Source organism: Lotus japonicus, chromosome 6 (assembly GCF_012489685.1).
Source record: "Lotus japonicus ecotype B-129 chromosome 6, LjGifu_v1.2".
Lineage (NCBI taxonomy): Eukaryota > Viridiplantae > Streptophyta > Magnoliopsida > Fabales > Fabaceae > Lotus > Lotus japonicus.
The window spans coordinates 61,734,619-61,746,763 of record NC_080046.1 but is presented as its reverse complement, the minus strand read 5'-3'; the positions used below and the strand labels follow the sequence as shown (position 1 = coordinate 61,746,763).

General features: G+C 38.6%; 2 protein-coding genes across 6 annotated transcripts; both read right to left on the bottom strand.

The window, feature by feature from the left end:
- Positions 1-333: 333 nt before the first annotated feature.
- LOC130724079 (pentatricopeptide repeat-containing protein At5g19020, mitochondrial-like) lies at positions 334-6,923 on the bottom strand. 5 transcript variants are annotated; one of them, XR_009014426.1, is made up of 3 exons: positions 4,695-6,923; positions 2,193-2,478; positions 334-617 (listed from the first exon to the last, which is right to left on the bottom strand). XR_009014426.1 is itself a non-coding variant. In XM_057575249.1 (2 exons), exons 1-2 carry the CDS (start codon positions 6,818-6,820, stop codon positions 2,469-2,471), a joined length of 2,136 nt encoding a protein of 711 aa, XP_057431232.1. In that variant the 5' UTR covers positions 6,821-6,923; the 3' UTR covers positions 1,704-2,468. The 5 variants fall into 5 exon arrangements, 3 of the variants coding, with proteins under 3 accessions (XP_057431232.1, XP_057431234.1, XP_057431233.1); XR_009014425.1 differs by lacking the exon at positions 334-617 and adding an exon at positions 1,702-2,112; XM_057575249.1 differs by lacking the exon at positions 334-617 and having other exon boundaries at positions 1,704-2,478.
- A 3,656-nt stretch (positions 6,924-10,579) lies between these two features.
- On the bottom strand, positions 10,580-12,037 carry LOC130722926 (uncharacterized protein At4g04775-like). The gene is made up of 2 exons (XM_057573814.1): positions 11,072-12,037; positions 10,580-10,988 (listed from the first exon to the last, which is right to left on the bottom strand). Exons 1-2 carry the CDS (start codon positions 11,249-11,251, stop codon positions 10,659-10,661), a joined length of 510 nt encoding a protein of 169 aa, XP_057429797.1. The 5' UTR covers positions 11,252-12,037; the 3' UTR covers positions 10,580-10,658.
- Between the last annotated feature and the right edge of the window lie 108 nt (positions 12,038-12,145).

Below are 12,145 nucleotides of genomic sequence, written 5' to 3'. Positions count from 1 at the left end.
ATATTCGCACATTGAAAATTTTATACCACGTTTATATTACTTATATAAAACACTCGTTCATTAATTTTTTTATCTTTAACAAATAGAGGCTAAAATAGTTTAAGGATTTTGAATTTTGATATAAACAATCACTTTTGACAGCTACATGTGTTTAGATTTCTTTTGCCATCAAACCAAGTTTTGCTTTCTTTCTAGAAACGTAAGATCAATGGCTTGATTAGTATTGGATTTGGTTCTGCCAGCTCAGTAAAAAACGGACAAGAACAAGCAAGTCAATTTCAAATGGAGAGCCAGAAACTGAGGCAGTAACGTTATATATATATATATATATAGGTAAACTAACTTACTCTCATTTGATTTTGTGGAGGAGTAACTTAACACATTTTCTTTTGGACAAAAAAACTATAAAAATCTCATTTATGTGCCAAATGAAATTAAGGTTACTTTTGTGAATTTGTTTGGAATCTGAATTCTCTGTCATCTTCCTAAGTTTGGCAATCAATTCTCGTTAAATTCCATGGAGCAGCAAATCTGTCCTCGCCGCATCAATGTAACCATCACCGGTTAATTACCATGCAAGGTCCTTTCTGCATCAACAGTTCAACACCCTCCTGGTCCTTGCACCATCAAAATCAAAATCACCATCACCGATTACCACATGGAACGTTAACTTTAACCACTAATTAATAATGATGCTTCCTTGTCAATGGAGATAGGAAATGTAGCAGTAATAATTCGAAGAGGAGAAAGAGAAGTTGGAAATGGAGCATTGAAAATTCTCAGAGTATGATGTTGAAGGAGAGAGGGTAGTAAAGATGAGGCGAGAGAAATTGGGAAGTTTTAAATAAATAAAAGAAACCCATAATTTAAACTACTTTTAAGAAGAGAGGGTTGGATATATATATATATATATATATATATATTTATTTTGGATGTATCGTATGAAAATGAAGCTTTTATGTGTGAGTGAGATGAGTCATTATGAGCTTAATATTAAATCATTAACGGTCAAGATTAAAATATGAAGTCATGTGACTAAAAGTCACATGACATTTTTAATTGATCATGCGAATGATTATAAATTTCACGTGTCAACTTTTGTAATTCTTTCATTATGAGAGAAGCATTTGCGGCAGAGTATAACAGAGTTTGCTATTAGATGAGAGATAAGTTGGCACGTCAGAATCGCTAATTTTTTTAATAAAACGAAGGGTGAAGATTGGGAGTAAGTTTTAAGAGTTGCTCCTGGAGTAAATGGAGCCCTCCTCTTAATCTTGACCATTAAAAATTATATATATGTGTATATAGATTTTGAAAAATCAAAATTTAGTTCTTTTTTATGAATACAAAGCTTTGAATTGCATTGATGTAACAGGAAACCAATGTGTCTTCCATTTTGGCCTTATAATGTAGTTCGTTGGTGTGGGAGAAAGAAACACAAGACTATACAGAAGACGGAAGTATGCATAACAGCAGCTAACAAGCACATAAGGACGGTCATTGGGTGAGTAACCAAAATAAGAGATGCTCTAGGAACCATGCTACGCCATGAATCAACTGAAGCATTCTTCACGGGTTTCACGTTATGAAATGAAGAGCGAGTTTAGTTTACTATTAAAAAGTATGAAAACAAAAAAATAACACATTCTAACATACACTACTTCAATAAAAAAGGATCTCAGAACGTGATATTTTTCCATTTTCATACTTTCTAACGTTAAACAAACCAGACTCGAAGTTTTGGTATCTAAGCTTACAAAAACCAAAAATAACAAAATCACCAATACATTTGTAATTTGTTAAGCTTAAACCAGGACCTAGGTGATCAGAGAAATTTAACACTTTCTTGACCGTTATTGCATTTCTATAGTTATCTACACATTCTAGATGAGATTGTATTCAGGATCCCCCCTCGTTTTGTATCAGCAACCTTGTATATTTCTTATTTCTTGTAGTGGAAATGTGGAATAAAAAACAGGTATTCCCTGATTTCCACCTGTCCAGGTTCCAAAACAAAATTTGAAGCCCAATCTAACAATAATATTATACTTAAAGCACAACTGGTAAGGAGCATTTCTAGACAATTTACAAAACCTAAATGCTTGATGATTCCTAAAAAAATTGATACTGAAAGATCAGAATCTTCATCCTTAAAATTAGCAAAAAATGTAAGTGAATTGAAACTCAATTACCTTATAACACCACTGCACCCAGGCATTCTCTCCATTCTCTGACCCTGCATGACTCTTCATACCAATGATACATCCTCCCCCACCTTCCTGCATCTGCATATATGTTTGATAGGAGAACTTTACCTCCACCATGAGATGGTGTCAATCCTGCAAACCTCTCTGCAATCCTCTCTCATATATTGACATTTCCATGAGTTCTACATGCTGCTAATAAAGTTCCCCAAATCAGAATGTCGGCCTCCATAGGCATGCTCCTAATAATTTCCTCAGCTTCCTCTAATAGTTTCTGAAACAGCAAAACTTCAAGTATTCAATAAATTTGATTAAATGGATAGGCAATAGTTTCTGAAACAGATCACCATGAACTCATGTAATTTTCTTTTTCAAGTAAATGATGCCCACAACTTTAGAATAAACATTTTGTGGGATGACAGGAAAGTTTAGGAGGGAAAATATAACACCATGTAACAGTTCCAGAACAAAGTTCACAGTCAAACACCCTGAAAAAAACAGACTGAGGTGAAGTATAGGTGACAATAGAGCATTCATTTACATAAGCAGAAAAGGATGAAAAGTTAAACTATCATATGCTTTATACTTATAGCATGTTTGAATGACTATTGGTACACAGTCCAAAACACGATAACACCAGAAGCTGCACTTTGTTCCTTCTCCTTACAAGTGTTTATAGGGCTTCCGACCGCATAACCGAGCAAGCTATTAATGGATTCATAAAACACCTAATACTACTGCGTAATGGTATGAGAAGGAAAGAGTTTGTTTAATCTTCAGCAAAATTTCATACTTGAAGTCTTGAACCTTATGAATTGGAAGCAAAAAAAGGCATCAAGAGAACTTTATCCCCTTAGGTGGATTAACATGCTCTACTCAAACTAGTCATGAAATAAGTCTGGATACTGAGGGTCTCAGACAAAAAAGGATTCATAAACACCGATTTGAAGTTATAAACTGGTTGAACAAGGAAAACATGGTTGAGAAATCATGCTTCTGTTTAAAGCAAATTACGTTTAGTACCTACGCTCAAAGTCACAGTATCTGGTGACACCAACAATTTTAATTAGTGAAAAGATATAAAATTAAACATTCAACATGGGGAGACAATCAAATCATAATTCCAGAAAAGCTAGTCACGTTTTAAGGTACAAGATAACAAGAATATTTCCAACCCAGGGAGGTAGAGGTATTATAGGCGATGACAAGAATAGGCCCATAGGAAGCCAAAGTAGTAGCACAAAGTATCTATGCTATCCACCTTGATGAAAGAGATAAGACCCATATACAAAATGCTCACAGCCAAAAGCCATACTATTCTACGTACCCAAATGACGCACTATCCAACAAAATATTAATCAGCTGACAGCTAAATTAGCAAATCTAGGGATGCATAAAGTTAGATATTGACAATTTTTACCCCAAAAAAAACAAACAAAAATTAAGCTAGCTTCTATTCTGCAATTATTTTTCTGTAAACTTAAGGTGAATATAACAAACAAAGAACGTTATTGACTTTAACATTCATGCTAAAGTAGAAACCCTCCTGGTAACTTTTCTTAATGCAATCCAGGGGAATCAAAAGCCAAGTGGGCCACTACTTTTACATGCTCATATCATTGTTTTCATCATAATTACAATCTTTCCTCTGACAGGTCAAGGTTCACCAAAGATTGGATTGTAAGATCAAACTGAGGAACATAAGGTCCTGTTCTCTTGAAAATAAATGTACAAACCAATAGGTTAACTAAATTACCATAAAAATATCAATATTTCTAGTTTTAAAGAGAAAAAGCAAACAACACAATAAGTAGCGTATAATTTATACCTTGGAGCAAAACTATAATTGAAGAATTTTGCAATTACCATGATGATGGTTAGTTTCTGTAGTAGGTTCAAATGAACTATAAGTAGGCTGAATCTCATTTGACACAAATTATGGACAATTGTTAAAGGATACTGATTGGATTTATTTCTAGACTTTTTCAGCACTATCCCATTTCTACCCCAGTCAACCCATCTATACCACCACAAGAAACTTAATCATTCTATGTATGTTCAAACTAAAACCCAGTTTTTGTTCCCTTCACCTGTGGAAACAGGCGCCTCTTCCTATTATGCGTATCTGGAATAAGAACAATACCCAACTTTAGTAAAGGCAAGTACAAACCAGAGAAGAAATGGACACCAGAGATTGGGCCACAGACTAGGGACAAAGAAATTGCAGACTGAACAAAGAAAGGAGCCAAAAAACAAACACTTAAATTCCCTGATTTCCACCAGTCCAGGTTCCAAACCAAAATTTGAAGCCCAATATAACAATAACATTATACGTAAAGCATAAAGCACAACTGGTAATGAGCATTTCTAGACAATTTACAAAACCTAAATGCATGATAAGAAGAGTCACTGCATCTGGTAAGAAGAGTCATGCATTTTCATCCTTAAAATTAGCAAACAATGTAAGTGAATTGAAACTCCATACACTACCTTATAACACCACTGCACCCAGGCATTCTCTCCATTTTCTGACCCTGCATGACTCTTCTTACCAGTGATACATCTTCCCACCTTCCTGCATCTGCATATATGTTTGATAGTAGTACTTTACCTCCACCATGAGATGGTGCCAACCCTGCCAAACTCTCTGCAGCCCTCTCTCCTATATTGACATTTCCATGAGTTCTACATGCTGCTAATAAAGTTCCCCATATCACAATGTCGGCCTCCATAGGCATGCTCCTAATAATTTCCTCAGCTTCCTCTAATAGCCCTGCTCTGCCCAAAAGATCAACCATACAACCATAATGCTTGATATCTGGTTCCACATTGTATGTACTCTTCATGCTTTTAAATATTCTCCGCCCAGACTCAACCAGCCCCGCATGGCAACAAGCACTTAGGACTCCTATAAATGTAATTGGATTGGGTTTAATATGATACCTATGCAAATCAGAAAACACCTCTAGGCACATACTTGCATATCCATGTGAGGCTAACCCACATAAAATTGCATTCCATGGGGACACAGAAGAGACTTCGTCTCGAATCTGATTGAAAAATTGTAAGGCGCTGTTGATGCTCCCACATTTTGCATACATATCGATCAGAGCAGCACGCAAATTGTCATTCAAAGGAATACATTCGCTACTTATGTAATCATGGGCCCACCTTCCTTCCTTCAATGTGCCTAATGTGGCAATTGCAGAGAATACACTCACCATGGTGACTTCATTTGGTTTGATTCCACTGGCTACCATTTTATGGAAGACTTCAAGTGCCATCTTGGGCTGTTCGGTTTGTGCATAGCCAGAAATCATGGTACTCCACGAAAACACATCTCTTTCAGGCATCTTATCAAAGACTTGCCTCGCCTGGTCTGTCATTCCACATTTTATGAATCCAGCAACAAGAGCATTCCATGATTCTAGGTGATCCTTTACACCCATTTCAAATTGCAAAGAGGCAAGGTCCATCATCCCACAAGCTGCATAAAAAGAGATAATCGTAGTCTGTATAAAATTGTTATAGTCAAAGCCTTTCTTAATAACTGTTCCATGCAATTGCCGACCGTCACCAATTGCAGTCCGACGACCGCATGTTGAAATCAAATTCACCATCATGACTTCATTAGGTCCCAGTCCAGTTCTTAGCATTGCACGATACATCATTAAAGCTTCACGCAAACAATCCAATTGGGTATAACTATCAATCATTGTGCCCCAAGAAATCACATCTTTATCAGGAATTCTCTCAAACAACTCCCTCGCCATGTCAACAAGGCCTGTCTTTGAATATCCATTTAACATCACATTACACGTAACTAGATTCCGCTCAGGCATCTTATCAAACAACCTTCTCGCTTCCCCTACGCCTGAGCAAAGGCAGTACGCATGCATCAAATTCGTCGAAACAAGGACTAACCCGTCAACGGCCAATTTAATCGCCAAGGCATGAATCATTCGACAGTTCCAAATTTCACCAAAACGCGAGCAAGCAGATATCACATTCATCAGAGTCAAGTCATTAGGGACCACACTATCAGACATCATGTCCTTGAAAACCTCAAGGGCTTCTCCAAAGCAGTCATTTTGCACAAGACCCTTGATCATGGTTGTGTAGGAGACACAACCTTTACCAGGCATTATGTCAAACAGTTGGCAGGCATTGTCCAATTGACCAGCTTTCACATACCCAGAAATCATAATGTTACAGGATACAGGGTCCAACACAGGACAAGCCTGAAAAAGCAACCGGGCATCAGAAATTGAACCGCATTTGGCATACATGTTGATTAAGCTGTTTTGAATGAAGGTGTTGGAGTGGAATCCAAGTTTCAAGGCCAGTGAATGGATTTGGCGGCCCTGAGAAGGGGATGAGATGGAAGAACATGACTTGAGTGCGGAAACCAATGCAAGCTCGCACTCTGCAGGGTTCTGGTGTTGCCTGGCATTGCAGAAAATGCGAATGCAGTGTTGTGGGTCTTGAAGGAGTGAAGGGGCTTTGATGGAACTGGAACTTGAAACCCATCTTAGTAGAGTTGGGTTTGGTAGCTCGAGTGAAAGAGATCGATGTACGATTCTGAATCTGAAACTCGCAGAAATCAACACCAACATTAGACGTGTGTGATCATTAGCGGTTCAATTTGAAGTGTTTGTATACTGGTTTGGTTTGTTGGCGTGTTTGGGTACTGTTTTTCTGGTTTTGTTGGCTACTGGTGTATTTAATAACATCGCTTATCTTAGTGATTTCACCGCTAAATAATTATAGGCTTCTAGCAGGACAAATATTATGACTTTGCAAACCCAAAAATAATTTGGCATTTTGGCCATAACTAAATAATGTTGTGGTTCATCATAGTAGAAGTTAACTCTGATCCAAAATTAACTTTACATGCCATACTACGAATTCAAGACCTAAAGATACACTCTAAATGGGTAAATAGCCAAGTTCGTCCCTGAAAGTGTCCACCGCCTTCAACTTCGTCCCTAAACTTCTAAAATGACGCCCGTGGTCCCTGGAAGTGGCAAATCTCCCTCATTGATGGTCCTTCGTTAAAAAAAAGTAACTTCCGTTAACGGAAGTGTGACATGGATTTTCTTTTTTTATAAATCCATAGCTGATGTGGAAATAAAAAAGTTTCCCCCCAAAACTAAAAAACGTAGGGTACGTGTCAGATCAGGGTAGGCAGATAATATGGTCAAATAGGTCCTTACCACCTTCCTCCTCATATTAGCAACCTCTACACTTCTTACATTTCCAGTTGCACTAACAGAGAGAAGGAGTGACGGAGAGCGCTAGGTACGACGGTGAGCGTGAGGATAGCGGTGGTTGTTCGTCGGAGGCGTACGAGCACTCGACTTTGGCGAAGAAGAACGATCGTCTACGGTGGTCCTCACGAGAGGAGCAACGGTGCTCTTCATTAACGTACAAAGGTAACATTTTTTCGTTTCAATCTTGCAATATGCAGTTGAAATCTGTATAATATGCTTATGTAAACCCTAAATTTCAGATCCCTAAACTATGTTTTCAACTCTAACCGGAAGTTGTACCTGAACTAGTTATTCTGAAATGGGTTTTGTGTCTGTGTTAAAGTTTCAATTTTTATGGGGTTTTCTTAACATTGGGATTTCTGATGCATGATTCTATGCATGTAGGGATTTTACTCTATTCTATTCGTTAGTTTCTTTGTGAGTAACCTACCATGAGTTTGAAACCCTATTTTGTGTTGCAGTTCTTGACTGTTGGATATCTTCATTTTTTTACAGATGGATGATAACAATGTCACTCTGATATTGTATCATGGTGGATTGCTAGAGTTTAGTGGTGAGAATGGCAATGTGTCCTATGAAGGGGGTCAAATGTGTGTCTGGGAGGATTTGGATTTTGACAGAATAAATGTTAACATTGTGACGTTAATGGGCAAAGAACATGGCTATGCAGTGTTTCAGAACATATGGTGGCGTGACCCAACAGTTTCAGAGGACATTGTGTTGAATGAACTTTCCACTGATCGTGATATCATGGATATTTGTAAAGCAGCCAAGTTGAACAATGGGGAGATTGAGATTTATTTTGAGCACCCTCACCATAAGCCCTTATCTATGATTCCTCCACCCCCACCCCCACCCCCACCCCCACCTGCTGATGAAGATGGTGCAGTTGTGGTGATTGAGTCTATTGTTGCTGATGAAGATGGGCTGGGTTGTGGTGTGGGAAATGTGTCTGAAGAGGGAAGTGGGATTGGTGCTGAAAATGGGAATGAGAGGGTGACTGGTGAGGGAAGTGAGATTGGTGCTGATAATGTGAATGAGAGGGTGACTGGTGAGGGAAGTGGGATTGGTAGTGTTCATGGGAATGAAAGGGTGACTGGTGAGGGAAGTGGGATTGGTGCTGGTAATGGGAATGAGAGTGTGACTGGTGAGGGAAGTGGGATTGGTGGTGTTCATGGGAATGAGAGGGTGGCTGTTGAGGATGTGAATGAGATAGTTAATGAAGAGGAGAATAGAAGAAGAAATGACAAGGGGAAACAAAAGGCTTTTGAACAGTATGACTTCCATGGCATGGGGAGGAGAATCAATGATCCAGTCTCAGATGACAATAGTGACACTGAGTCAGATGGTGATGCATTTAATATGGCTCATACAAAGGGAAAGTCTGTATTAACTGGTACTGAGTCAGATAATGACAGTGACTACATACCAGATGAAATTGAAGAGGAAAATTGGTCTTTGGATGATGACAACAACTCTTATTGTAGTGAGGACCTCCATAGTCCTGTGAGTACAGATGATGAGGGCAATTGTAGGGTTAAGCAAACTTTCCCACAGTTTGATGAAACTGCAGGGTATGGCAATATCCATCTAGAACTTGGCATGGAGTTTCCTAATACTGGGAGCCAACTGATTATGTTAAGCCACTTCCACCCAATGTGCCAAAGAGGAAAGCTGGAAGACCAAAGAGGAAGAGGAGAAGAGATGCAACTGAGCAGCAAGTGGCTGGAGGATCAAGGACAAGGCTGAGAAGAACTTATCCATACATTACATGCACAAGGTGTGGTTTGACAGGTCACAACTCAAGGGGCTGCCACCGCCAAGGTGTGTCACGTTTGCCCAGGAATTGGGTTCCACCACCACCTGAGGAGACAGAGAATGGTGAACAAACTGAAAATGGTGGGCAAACTGAAAATGTTGATGCACAGCCAGGGCTGCAAACTGAAATTGATTTGTCTCAAAGTGCACCTAATGAGATTGATGTCTCCCAGCCAAGACATCCAGCACCTGAGGTAAATTATTCTCACAATTTTACTTCTTCCTTGTACTATAATGAAATTATTAATTCTATTTAATTTCTTGTTGTAGGGAACTTCAAATGCTCCAGCTGATCCAATGCCCACTCCAGCAGCTAGAGGTGGCAGAGCAAGAAGGAGTTCAAGTAGGGGCACAAGAGGTGGTACAGGAAGAAGAGGTGGTACAGGAAGAAGAGATGGAAGAGGTGGGAGAGGTGCAAATCCTGAAGTCATAAGCCAGCCAACTCATGAAGCTCCACCTCTACAAAGCCAACCCACTCCAATTCCCCATAGGCCTACATCAGCTCATGCCCCAGCCCGTGGACCTGCCCCTATTGGATATGTTATCTGGCCCAATGCTCCCACTGGAATTGTGCATAGGCCTTCAACAACTGCCATAAGAGCTCCCACAGGAGGGTATAGGCCACCCCCTATTAGAGCTCCAATGTTTAGGCCTCCACACCAATCAAACCCAACTCCTCCCCAAGTCCAGCCAAATTTCCAAGGTAGGAGGAGTTCACCTCCCCCAGGTCCAGTTAATCAACAGCTCAATGGAGGCCCTATGAAATTCATGCCAACTCCTTCAGTTCCATGGAGGCCCTAATGAAGATGCTTAGGTTTCATTAATATATTACTTTTTGATATCCTCATCCTTAGTATGATGGTGGAAAGTTGTACTTTTTTTAATAATGTCTCAAACGTGTTGTTTAACTTTGATAATGCTCTATGGTATCCCCATCATTAGTATGATGGTGGAAAGTTGTTATTTCTTGGGATCCTGTCTGTTTATGTAGCTACTTATTATGGTTATGTGGCCAGTTAAGTTATCTTGCATGAAAGGCCTAGTAGCCCTTTTGTTTATGTTATAAACAAGTTGTCTTGTTATGTTATAAACAAGTTGTTTATGTATGTTGAGCAGGTTGTTTATGTATGTTGCAAAAATTTTGTTATAAGTAGGTTGTTTATGTATGTTGAGCAGGTTCTTTGTGTATGTTGCAAAATTTATGTTATAAGCAGGTTGTTTATGTATGCTGAGAAATTAAAATTCATTGGTATACTGTGATAGAAATTTAAATTCATTGATAGAGTTCAATAGACTAATACAGAAAAACAATACATGATTACAAACTGCTTCCCTCCCCCCCTCTCCCCTAGGTTCACTCATTCTACACAAACAGTTTCAAAAACACCATAAACAACACAGCAAATCCCATGAATATCACACATGATTTCATGAAGTGAATTTGTTGCATATGAGTGTCATTGTTCTTCAGCATAATTCCCTTCATGATCCTAATCTCTTCAACCAAAAACTCATTCTTCTTCTGCATAATCTCCTTCATCATCACTACCTCCTGCAACAAGGTCTGATTCTGCAACAAAATTTCCTTCAACAGCCTCACTTCTTCATCATTGTTGTTAGGGTTCTGCCCATTTGAAACCACTTCACCTTCTTCTTCAACCCAACGAAAAAAATTACAATTGGACACATGACCCTGCAAACAAACACAACAAAGTTACAAAATGAAGCTTCTAGGTCCATATTCAAGAACAAACTTTGGAAACAAGAGTTACTAACCTTAGGTAAATAGCAACTATAGAAAGCTTTTCCTGGGTTCAAATCAGTCCTCGAGACCCTAACCACAGCCTCTTGACCACATTTGCAGTGGGGAACAACAGCATGCACACGAGAGGATGAAGAAGCACTGTAATTCCTGCAATTGTTCGGTTGAATCCGCGACTTGGAGCTCCCACTCATTGTGTGTTCAATTGCGACAGAGAGGGAAGGAGAATTCAGAGGAAATGACGAAGGAAGCTTGGAAGGTTAGGGTTATGCGAATTAGGGGAATTTGAGATTTTAGGGTTCATCATCATATAAAGGGCTGGAAGGACTAAATTGAACCCTTCCCAAACATCCACAACGTTAACATTCCACATCAGCTATGGATTTATAAAAAAAGAAAATCCATGTCACACTTCCGTTAACGGAAGTTACTTTTTTTTAACGAAGGACCATCAATGAGGGAGATTTGCCACTTCCAAGGACCACGGGCGTCATTTTAGAAGTTTAGGGACGAAGTTGAAGGCGGTGGACACTTTCAGGGACGAACTTGGCTATTTATGGTACTTTATCTACCACCACACTCAACCCAACGATTAGTCCCATAGTTATCTATGCCTTACATGTAGAAATTGTTTTAAGACAGTTTTTTATGGGGGAAAAATAAGAATTTATCTTTGTTATTTATTAAAGACAAAATTCCTCTAAAGCTAGCAAATAAAAATGTATTTGCACACTTAAATTTAGTGAGAAACGTACTTTATTGATATCAAGAATAAGTATATATTTACTTCTCTAATATCAAATAGTTTAGATGAACTTTTTTCTATTTATTTGGTGTTTAATATGCATACATTGTAAAAAAATGAAATAAGTAAACAGAAACATAATTAGATTCTTGCAGAGGAAAAAGGTTCATAGAAATTAGAAGCAACCAACACGAGAGATGCAGTAGTGCATGGCACTCGCGTACTATCACATTATTCACACCATGAACTCGTCCATCAATCACTTATCTTGAATTTCAATCTAGAATTCTTATATATTCTAAGGAATTAGAAGAAATAATTTAAAAGGCAATGAACTTGGCAT

Excerpts from the sequence above, each read along its gene's own strand:
- LOC130724079 (XM_057575249.1), bottom strand. The coding sequence starts at position 6,820 with ATGTTGGTGTTGATTTCTGCGAGTTTCAGATTCAGAATCGTACATCGA.
- LOC130722926 (XM_057573814.1), bottom strand. The coding sequence starts at position 11,251 with ATGAGTGGGAGCTCCAAGTCGCGGATTCAACCGAACAATTGCAGGAAT. Across the intron at positions 10,989-11,071 it reads ATAGTTGCTATTTACCTAAG|GGTCATGTGTCCAATTGTAA; the intron begins GTTAGTAACTCT and ends GTTTGTTTGCAG.